We start from the raw sequence: 16145 nt of genomic DNA, 5'->3' as shown, positions 1-16145 counted from the left end.
GCCGCTCAATCATAAAAAGCCAGTCATCACAGTGTGTGTGCGCCTACACACACACACATTTTAATGGGCTCAGAAATGTTGATATTGCTTTTGGGGTACTTTTTTTTCTCTTGTAGATTCAAGCCTAGCGAAATTCAGTATTTTCAGTACATTTCTCCTTTCTTTCAGTAACGAGCTTGAAAAACCTTGCCAGTGTGCAGGTTAGTTAAATTCACCTTGGGGAGGCAGCATGGTACAGTGGATGAGACAGAGGCTCCTGATCCAGTTCACTGTGTTTAAGTTTGGTTTAAGTTTCAAGTTATTTCCTTTGCGAGCCTTGCCTTCTCTGTGACATGGGATTATCACCTGCCCTACTTACTCCAGGGCACATCCTGAGGAGCAGAACAAAAAGGGGTGGGTACTATATGGCTAGACACTTTGTATCTAAAACATTTAACAAATTTTAGTTGCTATTAAACTAAAAGCACAAGCATAATATTGATTTGATATCTGGTGACAGAATGAAGTTGCATTTTTCTTGAATAGACAGCTACTATAAACATGAACCACTTTGTTGCAAAATATGGAACGGCATCACTCCTTCAGGGAGGTTACAGTAACAAATCATAGAATAATATCTATTGCCATTTTCTTATGTGCCTGTTTTCTTTGCTTGTAATTTCATTTCCGTTGAATCTTATATTGGATGGCTTATATTTGGATCTAGTAATGGCTCATACCTAAGTTTTGTATTAATGTAACAGTGTGACACTTTACTTGACTCATCCCTTTGGGTATTGGAAAGAGGTACGGTGAAGGTGCTGTCCCACATTTTTGGATGTACTCTGGACACTGGCCATCAGATGGATGGAGGTTGGATGACCAGACCAAGGTCTAGAGACTTTCTGTCCTTGCTAACCGTTTACATGAGGACACGGGGCAGCTTGAAAGATGATTCTGGAGAATAACCAGACCTGGAATGTTTGGTTCTTTCTCTGGATCTGTACTCTCAGAACCTGTAAAGAGGAGCAGAGTTTAGACATTTTTGAAAGCTGCCTCATGTTCACTCTTCTTCCCTCCCAGAATGAGTGAGAACTGAGCTGACATGGTATGGTTTTTTAGTACAGGATTTTGCTATGACAAAAATTGCTTCATTTGTGTTTTGGAAGAAATTTTACAACTTGAGGCTCCCTGATAGAAGCACACCTTTTAAAGAGAGGCTGAGTAGGGGTCCCTAGTCTCTCATCTCCTCCACGTGTGTGAAGCACTGATGGGGAACTCACTACCTACCAGGATGGCCCTTTCCACTGTTGGGCAGTCTTAAGCCCTGTTAAAAAATCCATTTTAATAAACATGTTTTTCTTCTTTTTAGACATTATTTACCATTTAATGGTAACAGTCATAAAGAAGGTCTTTGAAATGTTTATTTTTAGATGTTTCAACCCAGTAGCTCCCTATATCAGCCAGGGGAGGCAGTGGTGTAGTAAGAGGAACCATGACACAGTGTTTTCCTAACTTTTTTGACCACAACCCGCAGAAAGCAACACAATTTACGTTAAACTGCTCACACTTCTGAAAATCCAACCCTGTATATTTATGCATGTGTCTCTGTGTCTGTCAAACTGCTTATGTCAGTGTCCTGGCAGGAAACAGATTTAACAAGTGGCCTATTTTCAAAAGTGTGAGCAGGTTTAAGGAACCCACAAAGGACACTGAAGCACCCAGGGATTGTCACCAGTGGGAAGGTGCTACCACCTCTGGGCCTGAAGGGGAAAGGGAGCTTCCTCCGGAGCTGAACCCAAGGAGAGCTGTGGAGTGGGGGCAGGATCACCCAAGAAGAGTGACCCCAGACACTCTGCCCACCCTCTGATCTCCCACTGGTGCCTCTCACTGGCGGACCAATGGGAAATCCTTAGGCAGGGGGCCCAGCTGAATCATTCTGTAGGGTCAGCCTCCTGGGGCTGGGAACAAGGCAGAGAAGGGAGGAGAATGGATTTGAAAAGGGAAATGGAGACTAAGAGTAGTATGTGCATACATTTAAAATAAAAAGGTCATGCACTGTACTCACCCTATAATATACAGTGCATTTTGATTTTCTGTTCTGTCCTTTTTTTTTTTTTTAATGCTGTTTATAAACCATTAAGCTGATTTCACAATCTAGTATTATGACCCACAGTTTGAAAACACTGCCTTAGAGGAACTGTTTTCTGATTCTGTACCTGTTTCAAACTCATTGGTGCCTGAGCAAAGCATTTAGCTTCTCTGCGCCTCAGTTTGTACACATGTAAAAATGGGAGACCTGGACTAGACTAGTGGTTCTCAACCTTAGCTGTATACTAGTGTCACCTGGAAACTTCAAAAAATCCCGAAAGCTAAGCCACACGTCAGACCAATTAAATGAGAATCTGGGGTGGGGTGAGGTGGAGGGAAGCATTAGTAGCTTTAAAGTCTGATGTTCTGCTTCCCTTTAGGAGCAGACTGTCTAGCATAACAGAGCTGACATTCCTACTTGACAGCAATCCCCTGGAACTAAGTGTATCTACCCCTCCCCTCTTTTAAATGGGGACACAGACAGCCCAGTTTGCCATAGTTTCTCCTAATCTCTATTGTTTTCGCAAAACGGGCTGTGAGTTGCCATTTATCATCTGATATGTCTGTTACTTTAATTGGAATAGCATTCAAGGAGGTGGTGAAGACTAGGGGTGCGGTGAGGGGACAGATTTAAGGGAAAAGATCAAGAATTCTATCTTGGACATGTTACCTTTGAGACATTCGTGAGATGTCCAAGTAGAAATGTCAAGTAGGCAGTGGGACATAAGAGAAGAGATCTGAGTGGGAACATAAAACAGGGAGTCATCAGCAAATGGGTGGTATTAAATTCATGGGAATTGATGATAGTATCTTCTCCTGATATGGGGTTTACTCTGTGCCAGGCATAGTTCTAAGTATTTTAGATTAACTGACTTATCTCAAATTCATTTAACTGTTAAGTCAGTCCTCACCATGACACTGTGATTGTCATACCCATTTTACGAGATTGGGGACCTGAGGCACACAGATGTTAAGTAACTTGCCCAAGGTCACCCCTAGAATGTGGAATGGTCAGGACTTGAACCCAGGCAATGTGGCTCCAGAGTTCATGCTCTTAACTGCTATGCTTATATTTCATCTTCTCTAGGGTGAGTATAGCAAGAAGGGAAATGAAGCCCCAGGGTCCAGTTCAGAGAAACCTCAGCATTTAGTGCTCAGTAAGCATTAGCTTTCTTGTTTCTTCCTTCTTCAGGGGAAATAAGGAAGAGAGGGATCATAACTAGAGATAAGGGAATAGAGGTGGAAAAAGAGCATATTGGGGTTGGCTTAATGGGCAAGAAAAGCTGAGGAACCGAGAGGCACGGGGGCCACTGGCCATCTTGTGGGATGGCTTTCAAACAGACACTTAGACACACCTGAGCACCAGCCCTGAGAGTGTGTTAATACATAGATGTTGGGCCAATACAGTTCCCCGAAAGCCAGTGAGTTGGATGGGTATTTGGGCTTTTAGAGAGTTTCCTCTGTTTAAGACCAGTTTTTTCTTTCTAAAGTACACTTCTGGTTAACTTTAAAGAATGTTTATAATCACTTAAATATATGTTATTATTAAAATATACAATTAGGAGGGTTCTGAATATATGATATTCATGAGAGCTCAAATAAATAACAAATGTGATAAGTTTAATTTGTGTAAATATAAGGATATATTACCAACTTGTGATTGATTTTTGACCCATAATATGGCATCAATACTGAAAGCAGATAAAATTTTATTATCTACATGTGTGTATTTTGATGTTGCTAAAATTTGCACTATAGCTATTTTTATAAGCTTTGCACACTTTGTGTGTAAGATTAGGCTATATTATAATGTCTCTTAAAAAAGCTTATGTTAATGAGATATTTACATTATCATAGAGACTACAAGCCTGTGTGCTTGCTTCCAAATGGGGTAGCATAGGCTTTATAATTTATGTTTAGTCTTAAATTCTTGTTTTGCTAGTTCATCTTTTACCATCAGATTATACTTTGCCCAGACCATTGGAACATTATTCTTCCAGGGAAGAGTCTGCTAGTTTTCTTTAGTTACCATTCTGATGATTACTAGTCATAAAAGTTAGTAAAAATTACACCTCTTTCTAGGTCAAAACCTTTACATTACTGTTTAATCCCATAAAAAGCAGTCCTGTTTCATAGGAAAGATCAGTTCTCCATGGGTGATCTTTCATAATTCAAGAATCATTGAGTACGATTAAGTTTAAAAAGTGGAAGAATTAATTTTTAGAGTACATAAATCTACAACTATTGTAACTTTTATTTTTTGTTTTAATACTAATTTTCATTTTCTCAGCATTATTACTCTCTCCAACCCCCCCCCCCCCCCGAATGCATTTAAGAGCTCATATATCTTCATGTTTTCCTGGCATATTTCCTCATACTTGACTTCCTTTCCAAAGTAACCAATTATCAAGTGTGTTTTCAGTACTTTCACTACACGTAATTGATTCTTGGATGGCATTTTGTATTTTAATCATAGCAGCAAATGTGAACATAACAGCATAGTCACCAAAATCAGTCACAGAAGTTCTGAGTGATTCATTGTAGTGACCAAGGATGGAGGTGATTTTATCTTCTAGTTTACAGTAGCACCAACTATATCTTAAAACACAGTTTATAAATCACTTGGCCAATAACTTTTGAAAACTTGCCATCTTGACAGATGTTTAACTTGAGAATATTGTTATAATTGAGAAGAGTGAGGCTTTATTCGTATGTTCACGCCAACTCAAATTTGCCTAATATACTACTGCTCTGCATTGCATTTTCCTATTACTTCCTAACAGTAACCACTGCTTTTTGTAGTGCAGCCTTTCAGTGCTGCAAATGTCACACCTCAGAATACTTGCCCCACGTTTTAATACTAATCATAAAGTACTTACATAACTAGCAGAGAGCTACTGTTCTCTACTATGTTTAAAAGTTTTTTAAAAATAAGACCTGATTCCTCACTCTTCTCATCTTTGATCTTCATGGAAGTTTCCTGGGAATCTAGAACTTAAAAGTTAACTCCTGGAATTTTATATGTGGGGAAACTAAAGTGGGCCAGGCGAATGGTCTGACATCTCTAGTGAGTTCACTGGGTGAAGTTTGGGATTAAAGTTAAGGTATCTTGGCTTGTTAAGCACATCTGTCAAATCGTAGGTTTCAGATCTACAATCTAAGGCAACTGTCACAGATGCTTTAATGGGAAGATGATCTCATGTGTTCCAAGACCTGATAACTTTTTTAGCAAGAGCACTACTTTGGTGGCTTATGCTCATTTGGGGACTTGCTCTGATTGTTAAATCCTTATGGTCAACCTGTCAGTCTCCATTTTGTCTTTGCATAACTTTTTTTTGGAAACTACTAAATTCTGAATTGTTTTTGATTGTGTTGGTTGTTTGGCATTGTTATAAAAAAAAAGAAAAACAGAATAAAATAGTAAAAAACAGTATCACAGTTTTCTTAATCATTTAAAGGCTAAGCAAAACATTGTGCTACCCAAGGGCAGTTTCCAATTTGGGGAGAATGCATAACCTTGAGAATCCATAACCATAGCCTTAAAACTTTAAATGGTTTATTGATTAATGAACTTGTTAAAATCTCTTGCTTAATAATATGCTGGGCCTGGGTGTATATTGTGTATATATGGATCTTTTTTTTTTTTTCCCCTCTAGTGAAGAGATGCAGCTTCTACCTTTTTTTCCATTAGATTTATTAAAGCTTTACAGTTTCACTATGATTGCTCAGGGACATTTAATGAGCTAGCGTATTATTTCAGGTGTATATTTTATCTAGCTACTTGTTCTTTAAAAACTGAAATGGCATTTTTTTTCAGTAAGGAGAAAGTTACTTAATGAAATTGGTAATGTCGGTTACTGTTTGATTTAGAAATATTTGTGTCCATATTATGTGAGGATACGATTTTAAAAGGAAGTTAGAATTTATTGCTTTAAAAACCCATATGTTGGGTAATTGTATTAAGTATTGCCTACTTTAATATATATATATATATACATAAATATTTTAAATGTGAAAATTTTCTTTGTATACTTCTTTGTTTAGAGGCCTAATTTTATACTGTTTGGGGGTGGTGATATACATTTTCCAGGTTCTGTTTTCATAATTTCACTTCAAAATAAACCTTTGTCCTTGATTTTTAAATTATTTCTAAGAAGTTTCCTCCTTTATGTCAGTGTACCCTTTTGGTTAAATGTGCTTATTAACATTTTTTAATGCTTAAGCTTCCAGTCAGAAGGGCACCAGAGGCATAGAACCCAGGCAATCTGCGAGGCCTTGGTTTATCCCAATCGTGTGACCTTGGGCCTCATGGGAAGATAAGAGCCGTTTTTGCCGCTAAAGGGCTCCTGGATCTTTTTGCTTAATATGTGAAAGTGCTCTGTGAACTGCAACTGATAAACAGTTGTTAGACTTATTCATTATAATTGAGAATTTCTTAATTTTTCCCTAACTGTTGTAAGGTGTTATTTTGCTCAATGCCAAATATATGGAGGAGACTCACATTAACTAAGGTCAGCGTTACAAGCATCATTACATAGACCACTGTGAGTTCTACCTAGGAGCTATATAGTTTCTTCCAATCGTGACGGAATTTTAAAGTAGTCCTACTTCTCACTTTGAGACTTAATATCTCTATTAATAAATTGAGTGCATTCCTTTTTTCCCTATAGAAAAAACAAAAGAGTCAAACCTGCCAAGGCTTTTAGTTTGGGGAGCAGAAAGATCTAAAAGGAAAACAGAAAATAACCATGGAGGCCCCTTGGACAGTGTGAAGTCCTGAGTAGTAGTAGTAGTAGTTGTAGCTCTACAAGGTCATTACATGCTAGGAATAGAGATAACCAAGTGAAAACCCCTCATTTCACATTTGGTGAAAATGAGACTGAAGCTAAATAAGTCATATAAAATCTAAGGAATATTTCTTCTTGAGAATGACTTTCTTACCATGGAAGGTAAAAAAGAATTTGATTCTTAATTTTAATTCTTTCCCTTTCTTAATCTTTATTTTTAGCTGTCAGGATTTTGACACTTTTTCCTTCAGAATATCTTCTGAATTTATATTTGCCTTTTCATAATAAAAATTGTTAAAAATGTGGATTTCCAAGCCCCAAGTGAGATCTGTTGAATCAGGAACTCTTGAGAGTGGGGGCCCAGGAATGCAGTCTTAACACGCCCCCCTCCCCCAGATCAGTGTTCTCATCCCTGGCTGCATGTGAGAATCATCCCCAGTGCTAGATCTAGCAATGTTCAAAGTTCCCTGGTGATTCCAGTGTGCTGTCAGTGTTGAGACATTGCCCTTAAAAGTGTTTATAAATCACCTGAGGGCTCAGAGGATTTGGGATGGGACCTGAGAGTCTGAATTTCTAATAAGCTCCCAGGTGACCCAATTATTGCTGGAAAACATGTGCAATACAAAGCAGCCAATTCTTACATTAAATTTTGTGAACAGCTATGGAGATTTTGCTCCAGTCATTTCTGCACCAGCGATAACCTTGACTGTATATCAGAATCGCTCAGGTATTAAAAAAAAAATCCCTGGAGTTTCAGATTTAGGAGCCCTGGATTAATACTCAAACGTCTCTAGTTTTATTTAGTGCCACGGACAATTCTAATGCAATCCCACGGTTTAGATCACCTTGCCTCTATATTGCTGCCTTATGATGTTCTCTCTGAAAGTTGCTCTGTCTCTTGTTTTTTTTTAAAAAAAATTATTTATTTATTTATTTATTTATTTTTGGCTGTGTTGGGTCTTCGTTTCTGTGCGAGGGCTTTCTCTAGTTGCGGCAAGCGGGGGCCCCTCTTCATCGCGGTGCGCGGGCCTCTCACTATCGCGGCCTCTCTTGTTGCGGAGCACAGGCTCCAGTCGCGCAGGCTCAGTAGTTGTGGCTCACGGGCCTAGGTGCTCCGCGGCATGTGGGATCCTCCCAGACCAGGGCTTGAACCCGTGTCCCCTGCGTTGGCAGGCAGATTCTCAACCACTGCGCCACCAGGGAAGCCCTGCTCTGTCTCTTTATTGACTAGCTCAGTGCTTCTGAACCTTTTTTATATCATGGCACACATAGAAAATGATACCGTTTGTGTGACATGAGCAAATGGTCTCTTCAAAGCACAGGGTTACTGGCCCAGGGGGGACTCCGGTGGCTACCGTTCTTGATACCACTGGTTGAGTGGCTCTGCCAAACTCCCCTCCTGGTGTTCCTAGAGCTCTGAGAGCCTGACACACTATATATATAGTGAGTGAGCCGTCAGTTAATGTCTCATTATTGTCAATATCATGTGTATTCTGTATCACCAGTATTAGTGATGGGAATTCTTTTGTGATGTTGGATCAGAGGCCACATACAGCCTTATTGTAACTGTCCTCTTTTCTGGCTACGCACCATAAATCCTCGCCTAAATTGTAATCATGTCCTGTAATTCATTCCCCTTCCCCCCCACCCCCAACCAATCCCACTTTAATAAACCCTGTGCTGAGAGGGCCACTATTGATCTGCCTTCTCAGATTTCTTACAGTTCATAGACTTTGGGCTATTTGCTTGGGTGCCTAATGTGTTCTCTCATTTTATGCACCTAAATCTTCTCTCTCAAAGGTTTTAGCTTTAAGGGCCCAGATGCTGGCTACTATTGCTTTAATGTCCTCAGTTTCTAGGAAAATGTGTTGTGCATCTAGGAGGCATTTAGGTACTTGTTGGCTTTAAAGCCCTTGATAACACACAATCTAGGTGTAGAAAGAAGGAAGGGGCCAAGCCTGAGGTATACACGACCGTTTTCTCTTTCCCAAACTGGGTCCTAAAGAATGTCTTTTTACTTATTAGTTTACTACACAGAAACTGGACTTTGATTTTTTTCTAGGTACTATAGGCTAGAAACATGATTTCTTTCAATATATTAATTTTGTTATATCTGTTTTACCTTCACATAATGGGAACCCTTTGAGCAGTTTGGAATGCTTAGATATTGTCTTTAGGTGTTCAGGTTTTGACTTAATTGAGTATATTCTCTAATTTCTCTCACATGGTGATAGTCATTTAACAGTTCAACCCAGTGAGGTGCCAGGCACAATGCTAGAAGATGTAGATATTAAGATGAATTAAACACAAGCTGAGGCTCAAGGCTTCGCATCCTAGCATAGGGGACTGTTTAGGTGCTCTAATAAAAGTGTAATAGCTATGTTGGCAGGACAAGCTTCACAAAATGCCACATTTGAATTCCTTTGACTTTGAAGGATGAATTAGTAGTTTTCAGGCAGGAGCAAAGGCATAGCATCATTGAAACACTTGGTAGGGACTTCCCTGGTGGTGCAGTGGTTAAGAATCTACCTGCCAATGCAGGGGACGCGGGTTCGATCCCTGGTCCGGGAAGATCCCACATGCCGCAGAGCAACCCAGGCTGTACGCCACAGCTACTGAGCCCACGTGCCACAAGGACTGAAGCCCGCGCGTCTAGAGCCCGTGCTCTGCAACAAGAGAAGCCCACGCACCTCAACGAAGAGTAGCCCCCGCTCACCGCAACCAGAGAAAGCCCACATGCATAGCAATGAAGACCCAACGCAGCCAAAACCAAAATGAAACAAAACAAAAAAACACTTGTCATTTTAGGGGATCATTGCCCAGAAGACTCAATGCAGCCAAAAAGAAAACTAAACAAAACAAAAAACACTTGTCATTTTAGGGGATCATTGCCCAGTGCAGCCAAGCATGAAGGGTGTGTGGTGGGATTAACTGGAAAAAGGCCAGAATGTGGACTCCATGGTGTGAGCCATGGAAAGTCATGGGACTTTTTAGACGGGGAGGAGATGCTTAAGTCTGTACATTTAGAAACTGACTTCCTTCTCCAGGATGGATTGTTGGTGTGGAATAGGGAGACTATTTACTGGTGACTTCAACTTCTGGGAAGAAACTTTTAAACTCTGAATGGACCCTTGAGAACAATTGTTAGTAATATTAGGAAGAGGTTGAGTGTGGAACTTGTCAAGACTGATTTGAAAACCTTGTCCAGTGGATTTAAGAAGAGTTCTTAACTTCTTTTTATATCATTTTGTCACTTGAGCATTAGGGAGGCCAAAACTGTGCAGAATGCTTTAAGTATGGATTAACCTCAATTTAGGAATAAGATGTATTTTTAAATTTTGCAAGTCATTTTGGACTTACAATATATTTCTCAATATAAATATTGTTACGAGATGAGGTCATCAAATGCCTACAGATGGGAAGGGAGGCAGCTCTGTCACTGTGGAAAGAAACTGAGGCTTGGAATTAGAACTTCTGGGTCCAGGTTCCTGCTTTTGGGGAAATAACCTCTCAGAGGCCCAGTTTTTCATTTGTAAAATGGGAATAAATACAGGATTGTTGTGAGACTCAAATAAGAGGGCTTGTGAAGGTATTCTGTGAATTAAGTCAAGTACTAGTTATGAAGTACATGCGTAAGGGATTAAGTGTAGGGTAGATGGGAAACTGTAGTCCTGGCTGCGGTTGCAGGAGGGTGGCTGGCAGGTTACCAGAGAGGGGCAAGGGGAGAAGCAGCCCACCCTGGCTTCACAGTTCCTGCTCTCCTGCCTTGAGGAGGAGGAAGAGAGAAAGGACAGTGGGTCTCCAACTTCAGCGTGTAGAAGACTCAGCTGAGGAATCTTAGGAAAGCAGATCGCGGGGCTCGACTTCCCAGCAATCCTAACTGGGTGGGTGGGAGGGTCTGCGGAAGAGACCAGGACTTCTGAGTCACCTGCTGGGGCGAGGCCACCTGGGGGAAGGTAGGAGGCTGGGAGAGTTGGTGAGAGAGGTCTGGGGGATCTGGTGCTGGCTGGAGAGGGGATGGGATCTAGGAGCCCTTGAGGACTGAGCAGAACAGCGTGGAAGGACCCCCTCCTCCATTTCTTTCCCCGTTCCTCCTGCCCTCTTTACTGCTGCGAAGCTCTGCGGGCCAGGCAAGGTCGAGGCGGGGAAGCAGGGGGCGTCCCCTTCCCACTTTCCGAGCTGTGGCTGGAAGGAGGGGTGTCAGAGGGAGCAGAGCTGGGGCAGGACCTCGGGAATTCCACTGCGCCTGGGTTCCAGACTGAGAATGGGAGGCTTAGGCAGCGCGCTGCGCGTAAGCAAGGGGTCTAATTTGCACTGATCACTGGGACTCTATTTTGGAAAAAAAACAAAACTATTACATGCACACGAGTGTGTGTGTGTGTGTGTAGCTATCCATCAGTCAAAGTATATTCAACTTTGGTTTATTATGTGGACATGGTTTAGGATTATTTAATTTCCCACCTTAATTATATGCATTAATTCAGCAAACATTTGAGTCTGGCTATGTGCTCAGCTTCTTGCTAAGTACTGCTGTAGTAAAATTCAGTGAAACATTGTTTGTACCCTCAGGGAGTTACATTCTATTTTGTTTAAACAAGATTCTAATAACAGGAGAAGAATAATTTTCAGTGAAGCAGCAGCTCAAATCGCATAAGGCTGAAAATTGATATAATGTGACATATAATCTTGTACAAAATTTCTTTAATCAGAAAGTGGAAGGAGGGGCCCATTTAGTTTCAGAGGATTGGTAATTTGTGTGCTTCTAGCAAAACTTAAGAGCCTTTCAGAATTCTCAGCCACAGGATTGCAATCTTTTGAATTAGGTTACAAAGCAAACCTTCTTTCCTTGAACACCTTTTTCTTATAGAATAGTTTTGGATTTTTTGAAAGTTTTCTTTATCTTCTGATTTTTAAAAAAAATGCTGTATTTACCTCAGTACCTTAGAATGACAAGAATAGCATATGTGTTAAACTGGAAAAATTGGTTATCAATTTTGTGACACTCCCAAAAGACTATACACAGGATTGACAATCACTGGAATACATTTAGAGAAACTCATTTATAATCTTTTCTGTAGGCAAGAAGGCAAGAAAAGCTCTTTAGGGATACTTGAGGAAATTTTTGTCATTTTATGTCTTTATGCTTAAATTATGCTCACAAGGTAGTATCTGCTTTACTTGCTGGGGCTTTCATTTTCAAATGACATATACATATAATTTATCTCAATTTTGAATAAATTAAAGTACAGCTCTACACTTCTATAAAAAAAATTAATAGCTTCTATAAAACATACTGCCTTTATCAACAGATGAATTGTAACTTTTTTCTTTTATCTTTAAAATAAAAAAAGAAAGAGGGAAGGGGAATAAGATACTTAGGGTAAGGAGGCTCTGGCCTTTGTGTCAGCCCCTCCCTCCTCCACAAGAGGCCACACAGTACAGGGATCTTAGGTCAGAATTCCTGCTTCCAACCTCCCTTTCTCTATTTATCCACTTTGTTTCTTGGGCAAGTTCCTAAAGTTCTCTGGGAATCAACTTATTATCTGTATACCAGGGAAGTTTGGTACCTAACACATCGGATGGTTGCGAGGATTTATTGAGTTAGTTCAAGTAAAGCACTTAAAAATGCCTGGCAGGTAATAAGAATTCAAATGTTAGCTGCTTTATTACTATTATTATTATTACTATTATTAAATTGAAATGAACAAAGGACTTCAAAACATTGGGCAGGTTATGAATCGACCCTGGAAACTATGAAAGAGGGTCATTCAAATGCCAAGAAATCCAAGAATTGTCTAGTGCTGCACGGATTGAATTAAAGGAAGGCACCAAAAGGCACTTTGTATCTTCCATCCTTCTGAGAAGTTGTAGTATTCTGAGGAAGTAGAGAGATGATGATCTTGAGAAATCCTATGTATCGCTGCAGAAATGTGAAGGTCAAAGGCTAATTTAAAGGCATAATGTGAAATGCATTTCTGTTAAAGTCAGCAGAATACTGGATGCCCTCTTTTACCAGAATTACTTAGTATTATTCTAGACGTTTATTATTATTGTCAGATGGGAAGAAGAAACTAATAGTAAAATTATAAAACATGAGCAAAGTTATCTTTTTAAAATATTATTTAAAATGGAGAATTGAAGATGATAAACCAAAAAAAAATAAAAGAATTAATGGTTTAGTAAATGAGCCCAAAAGAAATACATTACAAAATAAATACATTAACAGTATCCAGTGAAGTATAATGAAAACAAAATTTCATGGTTATTAGCAGAAACAAAAAGATGTTAAACTCCCAGGAAAGACTTAATAAGAAATATGAGTTAACTATGTATTACGTATTAGCTCTACTGATAGGATTTTTGTCGACGGCAGTTGAAAAGAGAGTTGAATAATTGAAGTTATATATCATGTTTATGGATACTAACATATACATATATATTATAAATATGTAGATTATTCTCATATTAATTTATGAATGAAATCAAAATTATAATCTCTAAGGGATTACCAAAGTATAAGTGTGACAAGTCTTCAGTATGATAAGGTGGTATTTACATTCTCTGACAGAAGAATGATTTATTCAGCAACATGATAGTTAGATCATTGAGAAAATAAAGCCCAGATTTTATTATGGTGGTGTGAAGTCTTTAAAGGTAAAAACCAAAAAGGGAGTGGGTAGTAGATTTGTCAATAAGAAAAAAAAATCAAAATTTCAAAAGGTCAAAGTACCATGTACAAATAAATGTCAAATGACAAACCTAGTTAAATATTTGTAGTTTCAATGATCTGGAAAGAGTAAGTCTTTTTCTTTTGTAACCATTAGTATCTTCTAGGTAAAATGCATTTTTTAATTTTTTAAAATATAAATACTTCTTTAAAAATAAGACAATAAGATCTGAGCTGTTTGTCTTTCATTTCTAAGAGTACTTTATAGTTCATTTCCGTAGTAGTTATTTAATTGGAAGCCTGCAATACGGTGAATCATGTGATACAAGGAAACTGAATGGTATTTTCTGGATTCATTTTAATGTGTTCTTTGTACTTGTACAGAAAGCAAACTATTGATTCTCATATGAGACTGGTTTTATTACTAGCTTGTGTTCTCTCTCTTTTCTATTTTCCTTCCCCCCCTCCACCTCTTTCTTCCTTCTTGTTTCATTTTAAATTTGTTTAAAAAATAGTAAAATGTATTATAAAAATTCAGATATTGCAGCATATATCGAAAGTGGTAGTTCCCTCTTTTTATCCATCCCCAGTCCTGTTCCCTGAGGTCACCATATTTCTTTATTCTGTTGCCTCTCACCATTGGTTCTATTCGCTTTGCAGTTGAGTTTGTGGAACTTTCCATCCGAGGGTTTCTTGTATAGTTGTTGGCAAATAATAGCTCCTCATTTATTTTGTTGAATGAGTGTGTGAATGAAAATTGTAGATATATGCTTAATTCTTTTATAATTCAGTCTACTGATATTTTAAGCAGAGCCCTGGGACTTCTTTTGAAGAGTCCCTATTCTTTGCCCAGTCCCTAAGAATTCAAGGTTTACAGTTCCCGAACTTTACCATGCTTATCTTTGTAATGCTTTTCGGTAGGGTGAAAACATTTTTTAATGCTAAAATAATAATTTACGTTTCTTTTTTCTTGCAGCTGCCTTTGCAGCAGTGTTGCACTGGTAAGATTGTTTTTCTCCTATGGTATATTTTATGTAGATGTTTATAGCCTACCAAACTATTTCTCATATATATATGAATAATTTGAGTTTAAGGATGAATGTATATTATTACATGCAGCAAACTAGTCTGAAAATGTAGTTTAATTGATAAATCAGAGCCAGAATAATGCAATTTTTTAATAAAAAAGAGATCTATTATTAAAGAGGTTATATTTGAGACTCTCCTTCCCTTAACATTAATATAGTGTTCATGTTGAGAGGAGGATTCATTCTTTTAATTTTCTGGATAGAAAGAAATATGAATTTCATAAATCAGACATTTCTGAAATGGTAACCCAATGACATTTATAGTTTAATCTATAATTTTATTTTACTTGGCTTAAAACGTCATTATTCTGGTTCATTCTAATTTTAAAATCTAATTTGAATTAGATTTTAAAATTCTTATAGAGAGAAAGTTTAGTAGAAATGTAAGATATACTGAGTGGAGAAACAAATATGCATACCATTGTGTTTGAGTTTTATCACAAAATGAGTTGCAAATTTATAGATTTTTTTTTTTGCTTTTAGAGTTTCTTTTAAAATTATACTTAGTATAAGTTTCAACACTGTTGCTTTGTTACTCTTTTGTTTTACAGGAGCCATATAACACACCTCTTTGAAAATGATCGTCATTTTTCTCACCTCTCAACATTGGAAAGGGAGATGGCTTTTCGCACTGAAATGGTTAGTTTTCATGTAATATTTTATTATAGTAGTTTAGTAATCTAAACATTTTAAGCTTTTCATCCTGGAAATTTTCAAAGATGTTCCAAAGTAGGAAGAGTAGACAACTCCCGCTACCCATTCTCCCAGCTTCAACAACTGAGGACACATACCCATTTTTCTGTCATCTACATCTTCACACACCCATCTCTTTTTAAAGGAAACCTCGGATATCATTTCATCTGTATATATTTTTCATATGTGTCTCAAAAGAAAGGACTTTTTTTTGTTAACCACAGTATCATTGTCACACTTGAAAATAATGAACGGCAATTACTTAATATCATCAGAGATCAACCAATGTTTAAATGACCTGGGGGAATGGGCATTTAATAACCATAATTCCTCTGTAAAGAAGAACTTTCCCATGATACTTATTTGGTTTGTTTCTCTGAGGTACACTTCACAGGAAAGACAGGAAAATGCTTGATTCTTTCTTTTTATTACAACTTTTCAGAAAAATGAGTTGGTTCCCTAGCATCTTCTAGTGCTGACCAATGGAGTTCTGTTGGTACTGCTTTTGGAGTACCATTATGCCCTGATAGATTTTAACATATTTTTTAAACTTACCTGTCTTTAGCTGGTGAGAGCCCTTGCAGTTCTCTCTGTCTCCTTGACATGACCTCACTAGTATTCTGTAGCTTCCTTACTTGCTGGTACTACAAGACATTTCCTCTCCAGACCTGGAATCATCCAGTTTTCCAAGGAGCCCTGATTCCTTTCAGTAGCACATGGTATTTAGAGACAACAATTTTGGTTCTACAGGTGCTCACTGATAATATTTTATATTATATTGGCCATTGTGTCTAGGCCTTTTTAGTAAACAGAATTAGGAAACAGTTTTTTAAAAGGAGA

At 38.3% G+C, this 16145-nt stretch overlaps 1 protein-coding gene across 2 annotated transcripts in view; it reads left to right on the top strand.

The window, feature by feature from the left end:
* DPY19L1 (dpy-19 like C-mannosyltransferase 1) overlaps window positions 1–16145 on the top strand; it is a 96006-nt gene that overhangs the window by 1351 nt on the left and 78510 nt on the right. For both annotated transcript variants that reach the window (XM_068549293.1, XM_068549292.1), the window contains exons 2-3: window positions 14501–14525; window positions 15164–15251. In XM_068549293.1, the coding sequence (XP_068405394.1) occupies window positions 14501–14525; window positions 15164–15251 (113 nt within the window). The remainder of the gene's footprint in view (window positions 1–14500; window positions 14526–15163; window positions 15252–16145) is intronic.

This window comes from Eschrichtius robustus, chromosome 8 (assembly GCF_028021215.1).
Source record: "Eschrichtius robustus isolate mEscRob2 chromosome 8, mEscRob2.pri, whole genome shotgun sequence".
Lineage (NCBI taxonomy): Eukaryota > Metazoa > Chordata > Mammalia > Artiodactyla > Eschrichtiidae > Eschrichtius > Eschrichtius robustus.
This window is presented reverse-complemented; position numbering and strand designations above follow the sequence as displayed.